The following is a 21,223-nucleotide window of genomic DNA, read 5'->3' as shown; positions in this document are numbered from 1 at the left end:
TTTTAATAGAATAGTTAAGAAGCCCTTATATAGTAAAATTAATCCCAGAATGAAAATAAGTGTCAAAAGAAAGTAATAAAGTGACTTTTTGTGGGAGAGCTAAATGCAATATCATGATTCTACCATTACAGTTTTTATATTTTTAGTGAAAATTGCTTTTATTATTAACTCTAAGATTAAAATCTATGTGCAGTATTTCTGCATTAATGAACTAGGAAATATACATTACTGAGGACTTAAGCCTAAATTTTTAAAGATCATTTTGAATATACTACTCCTTTTACCTGACTTACTAATGAGATTGCTTTTATGCTTATAGAGAAAAAAATGATCTATGCTGAATGCCACTCCTCATTGATGACAGACCAGAAAAATCGCACTTTCATAACCATAATGACAAGGGAATAACAAAAATCATGTTCAAAAATCTTGAAACAATATAAAAACCAAGTTAAAATCTACAGCTTCATGCAAACCCCAACTCAAAATAAAAGCTTTGCCAAAAAATGAGATTAAACCTGCCCATCATTCAGGAAATTGTAGTTTGACTTTCAGCTTACAAGCAGCCTTTCTAGCAACAAAATACTTGTTTAAATGAAACTGTTCAAAGACATCATGTATCCATTTATCAAATCTTCATGCATTCCTTTAAGGTCTTGGAACAAGAATGAATTTTGCTGAAAATGTTTAATTTCTAATACATTGCAGTATTTTATGATACAGGTTGGGTTCACTGAATTAAATATACATATATATATGGGCTCTATCCAAACTATCTACTTCATTGCAAGATTGCTTAGGCTGAACAGAAGGTTGGTCAAGCTTCTGGTCCCAAACACAACCATGAGAAAGAAAAGCTGTTAAAACAAGTAAGAATCTGATGTTGGGAGGAGCAAGCATTTTTTCAACACCTATTCCAAAAACATATATTTACATGCTGTCATTTATGAAGCAAAAAAAAAAAAAAAACAAACTTGTAAAACTTGTATGCCTGGCTATTATCACTTTCCTTTATTCATAGAATCATAGAATATGCTGAATTGGAAAGCAGCCATCAGGATTAGTGAGTCCAACTCCTGGCCTTGCACAGGACACCTCAAGAGTCACCCTGTGCCTGAGAGCATTGTCCAGATACTTCTTGAACTCTGCCAGGTTCTTGAACTTCTTGACCACTTCTCTGGAGAACCTGTAACCAGTGCTCAGCTACCCACTGGGTGAAATGAAAGCCTTTTCCTGATATCCAACCTAAACCTCCCATGACTCAGCCTCGGGTCATTTCCTTGAGTCCCGTCACTGGCCACGAGAGTGAAGACATTGGTACTTGCCCCTCCATTGCCCCTCAGGAGGCTAAGCACCCTTAGAGATTTCTGCAGTTATTTTTCTTCTGAATGTATAGTGCAAAAACCAGGCAGGTACAGGATTTAGGGACCCAGACCACTCAGCTTTTCCTGATACTTTACTAGGCATAAAACCTTATGGAATTGATAATTTTAAGACACTAAGAAGAATACACAAAATTATTTGTGATAAAGCATCACAGCGTTTAACCATGCCATAGAATTCAGTTAATTTCCTAGAGATTTGGGAGCAATATTTTCTTGATCCAAGAGTGCTCCAATTCAAATGTCAGCTCTCTCTGGACAGCACACAAACTATGAGGCTCCAGCATACTGGGACCTGCCCTTCTCTCAGTGCTGCAGGCCAGAAAGGCACAGCTTTTGGGATTAGGAGATGAGGAGGTCAGAGAAAAAATAATTGCTGTTTACAACCCTACTGTCTACAAAGCCAAAACATAATTTGGTATGCATTCTGATTTAGACTTTTCCTGGTCAAAAAAGCTGGAGCAGAGGGAGCAGCTGGGACTGAGAGCAGAATACATCTCCCCCACGATGCATGAATTATCTCTTGGCAGTTCTTCTGCCTTCTCTTTCCTGTTCCTCTACCTCTTGAACGGGTGGGAGGACAGAATTTCTTGGCAGCATCCCATGGGCTCCTTCCTAGGCGAGGACTTCCTCCTCTCAAATGGCTTACCTATGTTTAAACTGTAAAGGTTAAGGAAGCTTTTAGTATTAACATTTTCTGGACAAATCTTTAACCGCCATCACCGTGTCAGTCACATTGTCTTCACACCTCTTTGGAAAGGTAGGTAAAATACTGAGAGGTCCCTGTTTATGACTGAATTGCAGTGGAGTTTGAAAGGCAGTAAATTATCTGTCTGTTCTGTGTCAGACCACTCATGAATAAAGAAGCTAAATAAAATAAATAAAGTTAGTAGGAACAAGAAGTTTTCGAACAGGGATTCTCCACTCCCATCTTAGATATGAGCTATATATGCTATATGGAGAATCACAATCTGCCTCAAAAAGGAAGTTAGTCTTAGTACTAAAAACAAAACTAAGACAGGTTTGAACTGATGGTTTGAACCTAGAGATACAGTACTATGAAATTAGAAACAAATCCATTGCTGGAAAAATAGAAATAATTGAGGAAATGTAATAACAGCAGAAAAATTTGAATACATTACATATTTGGAAAATATTTCATAATGTTTTCACTAAAAAAATCTCATGTCAGTTATAAAATTTTATTAATTCAAAATCATACAAAATTATTTTTGGTTGATTTTTCTGATTGACATATGAATAAGTCATATATGCATAACCGTATTTGTAATATTTTTTATTAAATTCATTCCTGTTGCATTTAATTGTTGCACTTAATATCACCTTGTGATATGGATTACTTTTAGTTCGTGTTTCCTTGATAGCTTTAGTTTTTATTTCTATGGTAATGATTTTTTTTCATAATTTTAAATAAATCTTCACTGACTCCTGGATTCAAACTGCCAGAGAGATGGATCTGGTCAGCTTTTGTATGAGATACATATGGATAGATATCTCTTGTGGTAATATTTACAGATCTGAGAGGCAAACCCTTAATGGAGAGCTGGGATAAAAATGCAGTGGTTATTATTATTATTATTGAAGACACAGTTCTTTAACCTGTGTACACGTGTGTGTGTCTGTGCCTGTGTGCATATCCCACATATGGCTTCTACATAATTTCTCCTATGTACATATACTGGTTGGTGTCTTATTAAATGAAGAATATTGAAGTTGAACCTTCCATTGTCTGAAGGCAACATAGCAAAGGAACAGCTGGTGACCTTAGAAGTGAATGTGTATTTCACTTCTTGTCTCTCTTTATCGGGATCTAACAAAAATACTGGAGGTGTCAGTACTGATTCTGCATCACAGGCCCTCTTCATCCATTCTAGCCCAGAGCACCACACAGCAGTCACAGGACAGTGCTGCAGAGCAGCAGAGGCTCTATGCAGATGTGCAAGGCTGGAACAGCAGCAATGCCACTGGGGAGGATGAAGGCAAATTTGGGCTGGTAAAGGTGAGATTCCTGCATACCAATAGTCTGAAGTGCATCTAGCTCTACATATCAGGCAGGCAAGCAGATTCATCTATGATGAGAAGAAAAAACAACTCAGCACTTCAGCACTTGAAAATGGATTAACTCAAAGCACAAAAAGTGCATAAGAAGAATTCAGAAATTCTCTGATCAGTTATTCAGTTTCTGTTTTTTCTCTGAAAACAATGAATTCTAAACAAAACTACCTGAAAAGTTATAAAAATGTCACTAGAGGATTGTAGTTTTTGCTTTTTAGTGATTTGTAGAGTGTGCTGGAAAAAAAAAACTGAAATGAAAAGCCCTACAAACATATTTTTAGAACCTTTAAAAACTGAGGAATCACTAGCAGTTGTTACTCATTTAATTGGAAGCTTCTGTATAAAAACAGACAAAATACTAGGATTCTTAACTGTTTTGATGCTAAAAACTTAGATATAGACCTACTTATCTTCAGATATGGCAGAAATCCTTCATTTTGATCTTTCAATTCTATTAATTTGGCTTTTATTTTTCTTAGTCTTGATTTTTATTAAATGTATGCATGGCACCACCCTGTAAACACTAAAATACATAGGAAATTTTAATCCAAGACAAGTCATTTGAGAGCAGTAAAATGTTTTGCCAGTCTGGTCAGCAGAAACGGCCTCTGCAAAGGAGGATTGCTTCTTTGTTCCTGTGGTAGAGTAATTTGAAGTTTCTAGCAAGTTAAAGATGGGTTAGTGAGCCTAATTAACAGAGGTTTACCAAAATTAACAAGAGTTGTATGGAAATTTTTTTTTAAAAAAGTAAAAAACACATTATGTTTTATTAGTCTCTGAATCCTATCTCCTCCTAACTTTAACATCTGAAACTCAAATACCCAGAACAAAACATGTAATTCTCACCAAGCAGAGTTTCCCATTTTGGAGAAACAAAACATAGAAAAGAGACTGATCTTCAGCCCATTTCCATTAATTTAACTTTGTTGAAGTCAAAGGAGCTTCACTAGTTCACAGAAGTTGAACTCCTGTAGGAAGGATAGGAGCATCTGGTCATCTAAGATTAGAGCTAATTAATAAAAGCAGTGTTAGAGAGTGTGATAGTTGCAGAGTTTGCCAGACACAGGCCAGTTACTAATAACAAACATATTTGCAAAGTTGAAACTGTGTTTGCAGAACATTTCTTTCCCTGTTTCTGAGAAATTATCTTTAACTAAAGAAATTTGCTCAGAGAAGTACTTGGAAGGACTTTATACTTGTTTTGAGGACTTGCACAATTGCGAAGTGTGTCATTCTGAAAGAGGCAGCAAGTTTCCACTTTATAACAGCATGAGTGCACACAAGCTTTTCCTTTGCAAGCAATGTGTCTGTGCTGGCTGCTAGAGGGTCTGTCCACAGCCATCCCAGAGGTCAGGCACAGGGAGATGCAGAGAGCAGAAAGGAGAGAGTGAGAGCATCCCACTGCTTCTGCCCAAATCCTCCACAGTTCTCAACATTCCAGTTCTGTAAAACTACTAGAATTCTTGAAGGAAAGGGCTTTTTCTTGTTCAGCTTTCTGGCAATTTAAGTAAGTCCAACTACCATTAAACTGTTGTGTAGGCATTACTAGACTCCTTCACAATAAGAAATCCTGTTAACCACCTGAAAGCTGGATTCTGAAAGGTTGAACACAAATGGGAAAGGTGGGTATAATTAAAGGAACAGTTAGGAGTTTTTCAGAAAAATATGACTATTTCTGGCATTTTTTAAATTCTATTTTTGAATTATTCTGTAAAACTGATTTGCATTTCTGAATCATCTAGCACTTGAATATCTAAGCATTGAAAATTAAACAAAAGAGTCATAGTTCTATGTAACTTATCTCCATTTTCTAGTGCTGATGAAGTGAACTTAAAACACCCATTCATTTATGTAATGTAATCCACACTTTTCATCATTAAATTAGAAAAAAAAAAAAAAAGGTGAAAAGAATAGGAGCATAATCCAGTCAAAAGAAAGTCCCTGCAGAACCTCTGCAGGAGCCAAACAAGTTCACTACATAATCAACTAAACAAAAGTGAAATAAAAACCCCACACAGCACTTCTTAGAAATATAAATCACAAAAGGTTTCCAAATGGCATAAAAAATGTCCTTTACTGTTTCTGATTCTGAATGTAATCTTCTTGAAGCAAGCCATCTGGGACAGGCATTCTAACCACAATGGCTTAGTTATAGTAGTATGTGCTCTTCAAGGCAGAGGCTGATTTTCTTCACTGCCATTAGTCTAAGCATCAGTAAGCTTTCTCCTTTTACAGCTAAGTTTCCACTATAAGAAGAATTTTCTAAAATCAATATGAAGCAAAAATGCTATGTGTGATAAAATTATACAGATGAAATATTGTAAGCCATGATAAATCTCATTCAAGAAGAAGGGGCAAACTGGGGGCACAGTAAGTTGTTATGAAGTAAAAAGCAAGAACTGAAAGGAGAATAAGGATGCTGAGGTATGATTTGGCAAAACAAGACCATACAAAAAGGTAACAATAATTTTGATCTGCTCAGCCAACAAAACAACATGTTCTAATTAATGTATTTCCACCTAAAAATACAATTTTTAAAAAAAGTGCTTACACTTCTTTGAATTAATTTATCCTTGCACTAAGCTATAGCAAAATTATGTTGCAACCTGGTTTTTCAAAAGCCCTGCACATTTTGATGCTTTTTTTTTTTTTAGCACCAACTTAAAAGCTTTTCAGTAGGCCTGCTTTCCAAAGGGGTACTGATTATCAGCCTTTTGAAGACAGCAGTCTTGAGAATGTGAGATACTTAAGTTCACCTTGTGCTTTTGTAAACATAAACCGCTCTGGGTTTGGTCACACTGCTGAACTCAGTCATGGGTTTGCAAACTAATACAAGATAAGGCAATGATTTCAGAATCTATACTTGAAACTTTTTCATCAGGCAACAACACCAAAAACTGAGGGTGAAGTCCATCATCCACTTACTGGAGCAAAATTGCAGTCCAGGTAAATCATTTTAAGAAAAGCTTAATTGATTACTCTAGGTATTAATGTTTTGATTGAGTTCACAAAGTCAACCTGAATCCAAACCAAAACATGTAAGTGAAATACCTTTATAGGCAATCAAACAGTGTAACTGCAATTTGTACCCCATGCCCGTTTCTAATTACAGTATAGCCAGTTTCTATTTTTGCTTTATAGCTGCAAACCAACAGTGCCATCCACTGTTTTTCTGAGAAATCTTTCAATTACTTGCCCAAATGGTATTGAATACTGAAAGATTCATAGCAAAATTAAAATGTTTGTATCAGTTTCTGCCTGCAGTGGATCACACGGCCCAAACTTTATTTAGGTACTTTAAGCACTTTTTTTTTAAATTCAGCTTTGACACCTTAGTCCATATTAATTAAAAAAAACCATGCTCATTTATCCAATCTTTGGCAGATGCTACAGAAGTAGATGAGTTTGTGAATTCTCTATAATGGATGCAGTATGTTAACTTTCTCTCTGGTGGCTTCACTTCAAGTAAAGCTAACCTTTTACTTGTGTCTCACACAGCTTTGTGTTGTTGTAGAAATCCTTAATGCAATCAAAAGTTTCTTAATCATAAGGTTTAAAAAGCTGAAATATCAATAGATTTTTTCATTTGAAGTATCATGCACGTCTGTATTGACATGCAAAAGATAAAGACAAAATCTGTATAATCAATTTTATGCAAGTCACAATCATGCCAGTGCATTGTCTTAAGTTTTCCCTGAGCGACAAGAGAAATCTAAGGCTAAAGTTCTGCATTAAAAATCACTCTGAATTGTTATTGTTAATCCTGCAATGGGCTTTTCTACAAGGCAGCTTTTTTCCTGCTGATGACAAATATAAGCTTTAAGGGAATGCACATATAGTTCAAGCAATATGCATTTTGTGTTTCTGTAAGTATATGCATTAGTATAAAATGATATTATTATAGCAATTATAGCAATTATAACTTTTATCCTTGCATTTTAGGACTGGTGTTTTCTCTGCACTGAGTCGACGACTTTTGAAAAATGTTCAGTCTACAGACTCTTAAATTGATTTTTTTTTTCTCTTAGTCAAAGGACAGACAGTGACAACGTAAATTTTGTGTTATCCCACTAGAGGGCCATGGCAAGAGCTGAAAGCATCACTACTTCCTCCTCCAGAGACACCACACAATTGCCCTCAGGGACAGAGGTGGACTTTCTCTTGCTTGGCTTATCTTTTCTTTTTTGGTGCTTGTTTGTTTGTTTGTTTTCCCTTGAAGTGGCAGTCTCTCTTAAGCACCCTGAGATTACTTTCATATTATTATGCTTTCACATAAGTTTTTCCAACAGGCACAAAACATCTGTCAAAGGTTTGTTACGTCAACAGCCTGATCTGAGCCAGTGACGTGGCATGGAAGATTTTGTACCCTATTACTCAATCCTATAGCCAGTATACACAACTGTCTCTTTTTTCCTGTATTAATACTATAAACATTATTATAGGAAAGACAGTTGAACTCACGGATCGTTAGACTTGGGGATGAGTGTGCCAAGCTCCTTGATTCGGTAATTAATATTGTACCTTCTTCTTCTCTCAACTGTTAAAAAGAAACAGTTACTATTTTTATGGTGCAATATTTTTGGACAAATTCAACATAAAACATTATAATTAGTTAAAAACATGTTTGTGAATATACAGAAAAAGTCTTGCTCAAATAGCCATCCCAACATGAGCTCCTACCTGTCTCCGACTTACTCTCAGGACAAACTCTGTCATTAATACCGTCTGTGTCTTACCTTAACTATAGGTTTTCCTCTCATTTACAGTTAGATTTCTAGAGAATGAAATAGTCACATATTGTTTAAATGTGAGCTAATATTTCTTTTTTCTTGATGTTCATATATTCTTTCTCCATCATGCTCCCACAGAACAGAGATTTCAGCTTAGTGGAGTCTTGCTGGTGACGTCAACAGGGATACAAAAAAATTCATCCAGAAACCGATATTTTGGCAGAACTTCTGTTACAGATCACAAGGTAACAGCTTCACTATCCCTTATTTACAATTGCCATCATTAAAACCCACAGAGACTACATAACTACAACCACATCCCCTCACCGAAACAGAGCAGGATTATGTCCCAAAAACACTTCATCCCCTGTACATCTCTTTCCTTTGGTGATGGACAGCACAAAAATATTTATGATAATTTTTTAAACATAGAGAAAGTGAAAAAAAAAAAACAAAACAGACCCAAACCATGGTTTAAACAATTAAATATATTTTCTGGATTCAAATTCATGTTTCTCCTAAGACAAGCTATGTAGGGTATCTTGGTTCACTTTGTAGTTTAGTTAGAATGAAAAAAGAGAAAATAAATTTCTTAAAATTAGTACCTTCTCTCTGTGTTGCATTGTACTGGTATCCAGGCTGTTGTATGAGATCCTTCAGAAACTTTACATTTTTCTAGTGAATAGGTCCAGAGAACATCTCATTGCTTTGGGGAATTACAGAAAGTGTATTCCCATTAGGAATATAGTCCCATTAGGGTATTGCTGGGTGTCAGAGACCAGCAGTCTCTACTGGTGTGAGCTCACACTTTTGTCCACTTCCTCCCTTTAACTTAATCCAAATCTCACTGAATAAGCAGGATTCAGCTTTTGTCTATCACTAACATCACACTGAGCTCCTTCTCTTGTCTTTTGCATCTTGGAAGACTTTACCTTGGGCTCAATATGCTAATGCCACTGTACTCTGCCAGACCAGCCCTGGCCAGTCTAGAACATGGATACATGCTCCATGTTTGGAGAGGTACACTTAAAGTCTACTGGCCTTATTTTGAGTATAAATACAAAAAGCGCAGTAGAGCTAAGTTACAAGTGTTCAGCCAAGGGCATCCTAGTGGGTCTCCCAAGGCTGACTTCAACCTTCCCATAGTCATATGAGCATGTCACTTTCAGCCTCAGCCCCACCACCTGGAACACTTTTAGTCCTCTTCTCCCTGCATATAGAACGGTTTTCCTCCTGTCTGTGTGAGGCTCCTAGGTTTGTGCAGCAGTCAGTTATTTCCTCCCGTGCAGATTCAAGCTCTCGGAACAACCTGAGTGTTATTATTTATTCTGATGAAGTGCTCTACCTTGGTAGGATGTATTATCTCGTCTTGCTTTGTACAGAAACAGGAATTCCACTTAACAAATTAAAGCATCTCAAGTTTTTTAGTGATGATTCACACATTCAGAAGACAGGGTTATAATCCTCCTGAGTATACTGCTTAGTGAACCCCTGCATCACATTGGAATGAATGTGCTGGATCTTATAGGAGAGCCCAGAGTACAAAAACACAGAGTAACAGAAAAATTTAAAAGATATATTTCAGTTTGTGTTGGGAAAATAATGGCGTGGCAAACAAAATTGAAGAATATGCTTTACCTATACTGTCCTATTGCATAATAGCTGTTGTTTAGTTAATATTCACACTGTAGAAAACTCTGTAAGATATTCATCAAAAAGTAGTCAACTAAGCATTAGCTATAAAACAAGGCAAAGAAAAAATTATCCTTACAAGTGAACACTTTCAAAATTATTTTTTTATTTGTATTTTTGCATTTTTTCCTGAAAAGAAACTTCCAGTGGTTGTGTCAATGAGCTGGAGGGGAGAGATTTTTAAGCTTGGAAACGTTGCAATTTAACTTTCCTGATATATGTCTGTAACCTTTCCATAGATATATCAAGTTATCAGTAATATTTCAAGTATCAAATTATACATAAGCCAAATAAGAAAAATTATTTTTCAGACTGCATGGACAGGATTATGAGATAACATTTTTTGTTTGGAAGCAAAAAATCCCCAAAGTCAAAAAATATTAAGTAATGTTTTAAACTCTGCCTGTTGCATGAAGGGGTTCCACTTCTTAAATCTAAATCCCTTTTCATGATTCCATTCAATATATAATCTTTCAAAAGGAACTTTTTTCCTTTTCTTTTCCTTTATTACTCTTTGTTATTAGAACGTGCAAGAACATTGTGAAATATAGACCTTAATTCAACCTTAAAATTTAAAGTTTGTCTAATTCCAATCAACTTTCAAAAACTGATTTTTCAGACACTCACTAAGAAACCTGATCATCATAAAAGCGTAAATCACGCTGATAAAGCCTTTATATGCAACACATTATTATGTCCAAGCCTTTAGATAGTAGAGCTATGTTCAGAGATCCTTTGAGCTCTGTAGCAAACACCTGGAGCCAAGCCAAAACAGATGCTGCCTGTCCACAGTGGTGTCTTCATGGCCTTCAGTTTAGTTGCCAGTGGTGAGGAAGAAAGTTCTCAGACATTTCTTCTGTGATCAGCAAGGACTATGATAAGCCAAAGCAAACGATGGAAGCAATAGTAAGACCTGGCATCCCTAATCTATGATGAGCCTTTCTTTCCCCTTGTAGCTCCAGATAACTATTACCCACCCCCTTTCTTAGTACAGCAAAACTCCCCATTTCTGCCCTAACAAGACAGACAGCAGCTGCTTTGGCATTGCAGAGATTACGTGCTAGCAACATGTCTAAAAGTCTTCATGGTCTGTCTGTAATCCATAAAAAAGTTGCAGACAGATTTAAGGATGCAGTCTGGAAATTCTAAGTAGCAGAAGATTGTCCATAGTGATTGCTAGCACATTGTGCCAGTGGATGTATACTTTCAGGTATGTCATTTCATGCAAATAAAGCCATAAATTCCTCTCTGATTACTGGAATAGCCAGAGAAACAAGACAGAAGTAAGAGAATAAAGATGTAAATAGTGGCTATTAATTAATTACCAATTAAGATTTAAATTAATAGAATCATAGAATATCTCAAGTTGGAAGTGATTCATAAGGATCATTGAATCCAACTCCCATACTATTTCTGTTGGAAGAACTGGAAAGAAGAACTTGAAAATTGTAACTGCATCATTCAACACTTTCCAAAAAGAATACTGCAGGCTTTTTGTTTCAAATTATGCTTTAGAGGGAAAAATTGTGTAATTTTATAGGCAATCTTCTTCCAGTAATGAAACTGATGTTGTTTTCTATTCTATAAAAACTAAAATATTTTTTATTTTTGTGATTCTAATATTTAGACACTGAACTATGCATTTCATTATATGCTAAGACTTTTCCTCTAGAACTAACATGCCTATGATCTGTACGTAGCTGCACTGTTGTCCATAAAGGAAAGAGAAGTGTATCCCAGATGACTGGGGTTATGGGGCTTGTGTGGCACAGTCAGAGCACTGGTGTCTCACACAGTCCTGCAACGATCTCCTTTGGTGACATACAATTTCAATAACTTCAAGAGCTTGACAACCACTTAGAAGTTTTCTGATATCCTATGTAATTTTTTTTCTTTCCTCGTCACCCATAAGGAGATACAGCCTCTTGCTTTGTTGCTTCTGTAAATAAGGTGCAAAGACTGTATTTTCACTGTTGTTTTTCTCATAACCTGCCTCCTTTCTTGCCTGCTTTGCATTGTAATTCGTAGAGAAAACATCAAGTAAAGTGTGCTACTGTGAAAAAATAATGGCAGGAGATTATATGGAAATAAATTAATTGCAATATGCAAAGTATTTTGAAAGACAAAAGTTCAGAGACAGAAATTAATTTCATGAAAGAAATCTTTATGGTTGGCTGTGTTTGCAGTCTGAGTTCAATTTGATTAGCCTGCTGAGATGCTAGAAGAAAAACAGAGATGTGGTAGCTAATATATAATGGTTTTGCATTCTCCATACATTCCATTTAATGAGATGGAAGATGAACATATACTTACTGAGATTGTGGTTATCCTTTTTTTGTCTCTCCTTTGCCATTGCTCTTGTATCTGCTTCTGACAGAAAGCAAAATTTATTAAAATAGTCCTTAAGATGCAATTCCAGTACTTCATTCATTTTTTGAAAACGGCATCTTGTCTCAAAGACCAGGCTTCCAGTGGTTTTATTGCATTACTATTTTTATTATTAAAACAGATCATAGGCAAATCTTTTTGCTACCAGTACTAAATTTTGAGCAAGTCTGGCAGGTTGCTCAACTTTTTTTTACGGCACTTTTTAAAATTTAAGAATGTAGAAATGCCGTTCAGGGGGATTTTTCTCCGATTTCCTGTATTTTATGTCAGGATAAAACTTACAGTACACTAAGATGAATATGGATTTTCAATATCCCATAATGCAAGTGTTAATCAGATTTGTAAGATACTGAATAAACTGACTGTTTCCTCTGAGTGACATTAATAAACTGTACGTGATTTTTAGCATTCTTTGGATTAATTGAATGTAACTTTTAAAGTTCTTAATCCACTAATATAGCTTTACATTGAATAGCCTTATTGTAAAGTTTTAAAAGAACTATTTGTTCTACCCTGGAACAAATTTAATGGATGATAATTTATTTATATTTTTGGTCAGGAGCCAACATGTGGAAGCATATACTGTTTTCTAAAATATTAAGGTTTTTTAGAAGCATGATGTTCATAAAAACAGGGGGCAAAATGGTTTCTGAATTGCTAAAGAGAAGAACAGTAAGAAAACATTTCTCCTTGATCTTTACTCGTTTTCCTTAAATGAAAGTGCAAACTGAAAATTCTCAGGAATTTGATTATAAATTTCTGATTAATTCAATAATTAGGAATTTATTTAAAATATCTTTACCGTGGCTAAGATCTGCTCAAGTTTTAAGATACACACCATTACTTATTCAGTTATATACTAAAATCTCAGAATTCTTTTACCTGTGAGCTCCCTTTTTACTGGTAGATTAGCTGGGCATGTAGCATTTGTGAGACCCATATTAGCTGGTGCCATTCCCTGGTCACTGTTATATATATCCAAAATGCTGCTAGATAGCTTGAGGGGAAGGGAAGGAAAGAAGAATAAGGAAAAAAAAATAAATAAGTAAAAGGGTTAAAAGATTTTTTTTTTAAATGCAAGGAGCAAATATCTTGGATATGAGTCTGGTTTTCTTTAGAATATACATATATAGATATACATATATCTAAAGGGAAGGTTTCTTGTTACACAATATTAACTAAAACTGAAAGCAAAGAATCGCTGTCTGCCATTTTTCTACAGGTGCCATTTGTGTGGACTTCAGATTGACAGTGATGGCAAGATATGAGCCACAGTGTTTGTTTTTCAATTGCTTCTACATTATATTTTCTAAATCCAGGGTTGCCACGACTGTACTTCAAATATGCATTAGGTTAAAAGTCAACTTTACCAGGCTGATTTTAACCATACTCCCCAGTATGATTTTTTAACCACAACTCTAAACTCTAAATTGGTACTTCATACAGGGCCTGGTCTAGCAATATAGAGATTCAGGAACCTAGTTCTATGTAATAGTTAAAATTAGAGTGTACAGAACATCAGAAAGTATGCTTTGAGGAAAGGAACTGTACTGTTGTCAGAATAGACCAGAGAACCTAATGGTTTTAACATGTATGACATATAACCATGTATACCAGTATCCTTATTCCCTTAAAAATATAGTATTATCTAAATAAGCCCATAGAATGCACTCTAAGAAAAGTAAGGCTAAAGTACATGGATTCCCCTTACTTGAATAATTTTGCATATGCGAAATAACTGTATATTGTGTAAAAGGTTACTAAAGAACAGTTCAGGTTTTGCTCAGTTTCTATGACCCTATGACCAACCTTTCACCATTGATCCCTTGCAGTAAAAGAAAAACTTTTTTGTTTGTTTTATCATGCATATAAAATTTGTGCTGTGAATTTTGGGGTTTTTTTATGGCCAACACTCAAGGGTTCAGAAACTGAGTTTGGGTCCACATGGCCAAGATAACAGAAAATAAATCCAAGAGTAAACAAAAGAAAAACACTATAAACCCCAAAAGGATGAAAAAGTGGGTGGGGAAAATGTGAATACAACCACAGTCTTGAAAGAGAAAAACATGAAAGGAAATTAGGAGTTATTTAAGAAATTTTTTTTCATATGCAAGAAAATGTGTTGTTACAGATTTGCCCATCACCTATGGATCCTGAAACAACCTGGAATTTTCCAGGCAGGTCAAGACACCAGCCATAGGTCTGCTGGGAACCAGCTTTTTTCAGACTCTTCTAATTTCTCTTTTTGTAGAGACTGAGTTTCACCACAAGTTACTTTGAATGGAGACAATTTTCCCAATTACTTGGTCAGTGTGAAGTTGTTCCATGGCAGTGCTTCCTACATTTTATGTTGAAATTGAAATTTTAAATTAGTTTTATTTTTAAATAATGATTTTATTAAATTAACTAATAACTTTTCTAGATCATCTGAGAACCTAGGTTGATTTAAATTCTCCTAGTTCTATTACATACAGTGAAATGAAACAATCACAATTCTTATTGAACACACATAAATAATGTGCTCATTTTTAAACTAGATCTTTATTACTTGGGAAAACTGAAAATTCTTGAATGTCATTACAAATCACAACACCAAGTCAGTTTTGAAAATCTGCTTACACATTTGATCTCTCAATGAAAATACTTTTAAAAGAATGTTTGGAATTCAGATGAGTATTACTCAGAACAAGCTATGTTTAATATGCAGGATTTGAATGCTAAGAGCATTCTCACATTAAGTACTTTTGTTTCATTTGAGGGGTAAACTGACAAGTATTACAGAATTCACTGCAGCTTTACCTTTGCATTTTCTTTGCTCCAGTGGTAGGGTAACTACATTAAAAGAGTGAGCTCATGTTAATTCTAGTCATATTAAATTACTTCCTACATTCATGTAAATGAGTTTGGTTTACTCAAATGATGTGAAAACAGAATGACATTAAAAATTGAGTCAATGTGACTCCTACACTCCTACACATCCAGGTTCTAGTGGACTTTGGCAAGGCTGTTATATGATTTAGGCTACTATTTCTGTGAAATGCTACGAAATCATAACCACTGAAAACAATATAATCTAATAAATAATCTAATAAATGAGAAATACATAGCTGTCATTCTTTACATATTTCACACAGCTGTGTTCTTAAGTTCAATAATTTGCATGAAATTGTGGCAGTCTTCAATTTAGTATATTATCAATGCCATTAACAAAAAAACTAGGCTTGTACACCACAGTTTGATGCAAATATTAGATACTTAATTGAGTACTTCTTATATTCAAACATAAATTCACATTTATACTCGAAAGATGGTTAAATTTCTATAGTCTATTCACAAAGGTGTGAATTTAAATGACAATGTCCAAATCCAAGAGAGAAGTTCATGAATGGCCAATTTAGCTGGCAAGAAAAAAATACCACCATACCTCAAAGTTTAAAATTGTGTGACGGTTCAAAAGAGCATGAGAAAATTCAGCTTAAAACCTCAGGCAGACATTTCAGCTGAATTCCACACTTGGTAAATGCAATTCCATATAACTGCAGGACAATCTCTTTCCTTTCCCAGCTGACCATGCTGTCCCTGATGCACCCCAGGATATGCTTGGCCCTCCTGGCTGCCTGGGCACTGCTGACTCAAACTCAACTTGCCATCGACCAGGACCCCCAGGTCCCTTCCTGTGACGCTTCTTTCCAGCATCTCATTCCTCAGTCTGTATATACATGCAGGGTTGCCCTATCCCAGATGCAGAATCCAAGACTTGTCTTCGTTAAACTTCATTCAGTGACTGTCCAGCCCTCTAATTTGTCTAATTCTCTTTGCAAAGCATCTCTGCCAAATGTCCCATATCATCTTTGTTTCTTGCAGATGCTCTCCAGCATTCTTCCCCTTGTCATTTCACAATGTTTATCAGCCATTAAGAAAACAGAATCACCACTCCATATGGAGATGATGAAAACGAAGCCCAAACCCAAGTAATTCAACTACTGATGACTACAGTCCTATCATCTCACCAATTAGAAGGATTCACATATGTGTTACTCCAGAAGGGATAGGCAGGGAAGAAGAGACTGTGGGGTAGCTCTGTATTTTAGAGTGTTTTGATTACTGATGCAGATGATAAGGTTGAATGTTTATGGGTAAGAATCAGGGGGAAGGCAGCAAGGCAGTTTTCCTTGTTGGACTTTGTTATAGACCACCTAACCAGGATGAAGAGGCAGCTGAAATATTCTATAAACAGCTGAGAGAAGCCTTGCATTTGCTGGCCCTTGTTCCCAAGAGGGACTCAACTTACCAGATGTTGTCTGGAAGTACAACAGCCTAGAGGAAACTGTGCAGAAGATCCCTGGAGTGTGTGACAGCTAACTTCCTGACACAGCTGGTGAGCAAACCAACTAGGGAAGGTGGCCAATGGATCTGCTGTTTGTGAACAGAAGAGCACTGTACAGATGTGACACTTGGGACAGTTGGAGGCCACCTTGGGCACAAGTGATCATGAAACAAAGTTTTTGAGTCTTGGGGAAGTGAGGAGAGGGGTCAGCAAGGCTTGGGTTTTCAGAGGGCAGACTTTGACTTATTTAGGAGACTGGTTGAGAGACTCCCTTGGAAGGCAGTCCTGAAGGGGAAAGGAGTCCAGAAGGATGGACCATGAAGGAAATGCTAAAGGTGCTGGAGCGATACATTTTCATGTGCAAAAAGATGAGCCAATGAGGAAGACTGGCCTGGCTAAACAGACAGTTTTGTCTGGAACTGAGGGAAAAAAGCATAGTGGGAGAGGGGGCAGGCAATTCAAGAGGACAGCTACAACGTTGTGAGGTTATGCAGGGAGAAAATTAGAAGGCTCAAAGACCTAAGATCTTAACCTGGCCACTGCTGTAAAAGACAATGAAAAATGTTTCTATAAACAAATCAGCAACAAAAAGAGGGGTAAGGACAATTTCCCTGTTTGTATTGCATGTTGGAGAAAACACACTGACAAAGGATGAGGAAAAGGCTGAAGTACTTAATGCCATCTTTGCCTCAATCTTTCAGAGTAGTACTACTTGTTCCTTGGGTACCCAGCCACCTGACCTGGGAGACAGAGCAGAATGAAGACTTCACAATCCCAGGGAAATGGTCAGTGACCTGCTACACCACTCAGACACACACAGGTCCGTGAGGCCCGACAGGAAGCACCTGAGGGCCCTGAGGGAGCTGGCAGAGCCCACTGAGCCATCTTTAGCCATTTGCCAGGAGCCCTGACTAACTGAGGAGATCGCAGTTACGGGAGCAAAGGCGATGCCCATCTACAAGGTGAGCCAGAAGGAGGATGGAGGAACTACAGGCCTGTCATCTTGACCCAGGTGACAGGAAATGTTATGGAAAGTTAGTATCTGTCTCTTTCTTCTGTGAATTTAGTAGAAATCTCAATTATGTTGTAATGGCCACTATGACAAATAAGTAACTTTGTGGATACTTTGTGGTCTCCCTTTGACACACTGTCTTCATTCACAGTTAGCACAAAAAATCTGCTATGAATTAGTGTGCAAGGAATAATTCTTGGCCAGGATTCAGGACCAGGAGAAGGAGCAGAAAATGACTAATGTGACCTGTTTTGGACACTTGAATGTGTCCAAATGAACTGAATGATCTCTGTCTCCTATTCTTGACTCTGAAGAAAGTTTGGGGTGAATGTTGCAGGCTTCCCATGTGTATCTTCTCAGGAAACCTCACTGGGCTCCTAATGTGAAAATTTCCAAATAAACTCTTACTTTAAAAATCACGTAAGAAAGACTTCCTTCAACATTAATAGTTTTTCTGATTACCAGAGACTTTTCTAAAATACCATCAAAAAATATGTCAAAGTATTTTTTTGAAACTCTCTCCCTGAATTTGCTCTGCATTGATATCAAGCATAGAAAATTCCAAGGAGTTTATTTGCTAATGTTACTGAACACTGAGAGCAATCTTATAGTAGAAATTGGCCGATTTTGATACAACATGAGGAAATATAGTTATTGTGTTACTAAGCAGGAAGTTCTTTTACAAATCTAGACATCTGCAAGCAACTAATTTTCAAATTATAAAATCAAAATATATAGCACAATATATTATAGAAATTGTGAGTTAAAATACATCTATCTGTTTGGATCTACCAAAAGTCCATATATCATAATGCAATTTATTGCTTATAGTGTCATTCAAGCAGGGAAAGTTTTTGCAGTACTGAGGCTTCAAATAGCTTCCAGGCCTACAGTAAAAGACAAGTATATATATATATATATATATACATGATTTCACAAAAATTCAACACAGTGTTACTAAATGAACAAATCACTTAAAATGGGACAATTACACAATATGTGTACAATGATGATATTACAATTCTATAGCACTCTGAAACTTGATGAATCCCAAAATACTTTAAAAATCCAGCTGATTCCACCATATCAAAAGCATGTTCTTGTTTTCAGTTTAGATGTGGAAACACAGACCTTTGTGTATGAAAATTCCTAGGTACCAGCAAATAATTTATATTGCAGGTGTCATATTGGTTCACACCTGTGTTGTTCTGAGAAGTCCTTGTAGCTTATTTTCCAAACCTTGCATTCATGATACTTATAATTATGTATATGTATCTAGGAATTTAGATACAAGCTGCTCATAAGGAAGGAAATATTAAACAGAAATATCAAAAATAACAGAATATAATACACACTTTCCCCACTTCTGAAATACGGCCAGATTTGGACAAAAGAACAACAACCTTTAGCACAGCAAATGGTTAACTGGGAATTAACCAGTGACAATGTAGTACAGGAAGAGAATAATACAATTTCTAATTAAAACTGCAAGGAGCATTAAAGAAAGCAGACTGTAATTAACGAAGTTAGCATTTGGCAAGGACACTGGGGTTAACATTCTTCCTTTTGTATAAAGTGTCATGGGATCTTCAATGCCTGTGTGCAAAGACTGGAACATGAGAATTTCCATTCATGGGTCTCAGTCCTGAAAGATATCAACTTTGAAGCTTAGACCAATTATAAAAGCAAACTTCAGTTGGACTACCTGAGTGAATACACCTCACAGGCTCCTGTGACCTTGTGCTTGCTGACAGCGTCCAAGGGAAGCACTACGGAGGGCTCATCGAGGGAAGATTGTTTTGTTCAATACTTGGGTCTGAACTGCTGTGCAGGCAGGATTGTGTAGCAAATATTAAGGGTTTATTAACAGCATGGATGACTAGCAATGGACAGCTGTGATCACAGTTTGCAGTTTCTAATACCAAGTTTTGGGGGGGGGTTTAAAAAGGAAAACATTACATGAAAGACATTGTCTTAGTAAAGGAAATTATGTGGTATTCCAAATCTTATAGCATGATAGGTGTTGGTAAATATAATGTAATTTTGAGACTTGGACCAATTGCATTTCCATATCTTCCAAGAGAAGGATTCTGAATGCAATAATCAAAGGTATGTCTGTGCCTATTCACTGGTAGTCCCTTAAAAGGTCAATGTCATAACAGTGTTCTCTTGCATGATCACATATTATTTAAGTATTTTTCCATTTTGGCTAGTCTTTGCATGATGTGTTTGCCTTACAGTAACATTCAAGTCTTTAAGGATCGTGGTTGTATCACAATCAGTGTTGCACAGCTAGAAAATAACAGCCCAGCCCTCTTCCAGTCAGCAAGAGTTTTCTTAATTTAAGAATTCTGCTGAAAATGGTAATTCTCAGTCTGGACTAGAAAGAATTTCCTGGACATTTGAGTTCATTTACGATATCATTACATATTGTAGTTCATGAGCCAATAATGCTCTGTCAAAGATCAATTAGGTTTCACATCCCCAATATTTTTATTTGGAGCATGTTAAAAGAGTTGAATGATTGGAGTTTATTGTCGAAAGACTTGTATTTTATTTCCATCTGTCGACAAATTTTATTTTGTTTTGTGTTCCTTTAATGCATATGGCATTGTTTAACATCTCCAGGTGACTACTGGGCGTGAACAAAACTCCCTTAAGACTTTGCTTTCATAAGTTGGACAGGCCATGATTCCATAGTTAGACTTCCCATGCAATATGTTCTAACAGGAGCTTCTCTGTACTTTTTCTGCTTTGAATTAGTTTTTCTAACGGGTGGACACCTTTTTTTGCCCATAGCATTCAAGGAGTTTTGTCCCCAGTGAATCCCACACTGGATATTTCCTCATGTCTCTTGGAAATCAGTCTCATGATGGATACTAAGATCATATTTATCTCCTTTATGCAGTCCCATCATTTTGATGGCTTATAGTTATCCTCTGAACAACTAATGTAACCAGATCTTTTTCTGTCATCCCCAGTTAATGAGTTCTCAGCTTACTGCAGACAGTCTTGTTATTAGTATTTAAATGAATGACCTTCCACTCAGTACTATTACATTCGTTCAATTTAGACCATTCTGTCATCACAGTCATATAATTCTTCCTCTATGATATCCTCATCCTTCTTTGTATTGGCAATACTTTTTACTTTTGCTACCTCAGTAAACTTCATCAGCATAAATGTATTTTTTACACCAAGTCACCAATGAAAATATTAAGTAAACTGAGATCAAGGATTGGTTATTGGTGCACTCCATTAATATATTTTTATTTTATATTTAAAAACTTTATTTTGTCTTTAGCTTGCTCCTTAGCCTGAAAGGAATTCTGTTCGGTTACTTTCTAAATAACCTGTATTGCTTTTTAGTAAAATGTGTTCATATACAAGGTTGTCAACAGCAAACTTTGGATATGCAGGACTAGCTAAAAAAGATTAATTCCAGTAGGAAACAGCTCTCCATATACCCAAAGGATGTCTCTACTCAAGGATGATGGAGGGCATGTATATCTTTAAAAAGCAGACACTTGACATGTTCTAGTTGTCTAAAATACCTAAAACTTAGGATATCAAGAGCTCTTCATCAAAGATATCTGGACTGTCCTGACAGATCAAA

The 21,223-nt window shown here is 36.2% G+C and overlaps 1 protein-coding gene across 2 annotated transcripts in view; it reads right to left on the bottom strand.

The window, feature by feature from the left end:
• The window catches only part of TFEC (transcription factor EC), a 63,692-nt gene that overhangs the window by 4,070 nt on the left and 38,399 nt on the right, over positions 1-21,223 (bottom strand). Inside the window, exons 4-6 of one of the 2 annotated variants that reach the window (XM_088165455.1) lie at positions 13,151-13,265; positions 12,194-12,250; positions 7,920-7,995 (exon numbers count right to left, since the gene is read on the bottom strand). In XM_088165455.1, the coding sequence (XP_088021581.1) occupies positions 7,920-7,995; positions 12,194-12,250; positions 13,151-13,265 (248 nt within the window). The remainder of the gene's footprint in view (positions 1-7,919; positions 7,996-12,193; positions 12,251-13,150; positions 13,266-21,223) is intronic. The other variant, XM_014892470.2, reaches the window with a different exon arrangement.

This window comes from Sturnus vulgaris, chromosome 5, assembly GCF_052056855.1.
Source record: "Sturnus vulgaris isolate bStuVul1 chromosome 5, bStuVul1.hap1, whole genome shotgun sequence".
Lineage (NCBI taxonomy): Eukaryota > Metazoa > Chordata > Aves > Passeriformes > Sturnidae > Sturnus > Sturnus vulgaris.
The sequence above is the reverse complement of the archived record's forward strand: the minus strand, read 5'-3'. Positions and strand labels throughout refer to the sequence as shown.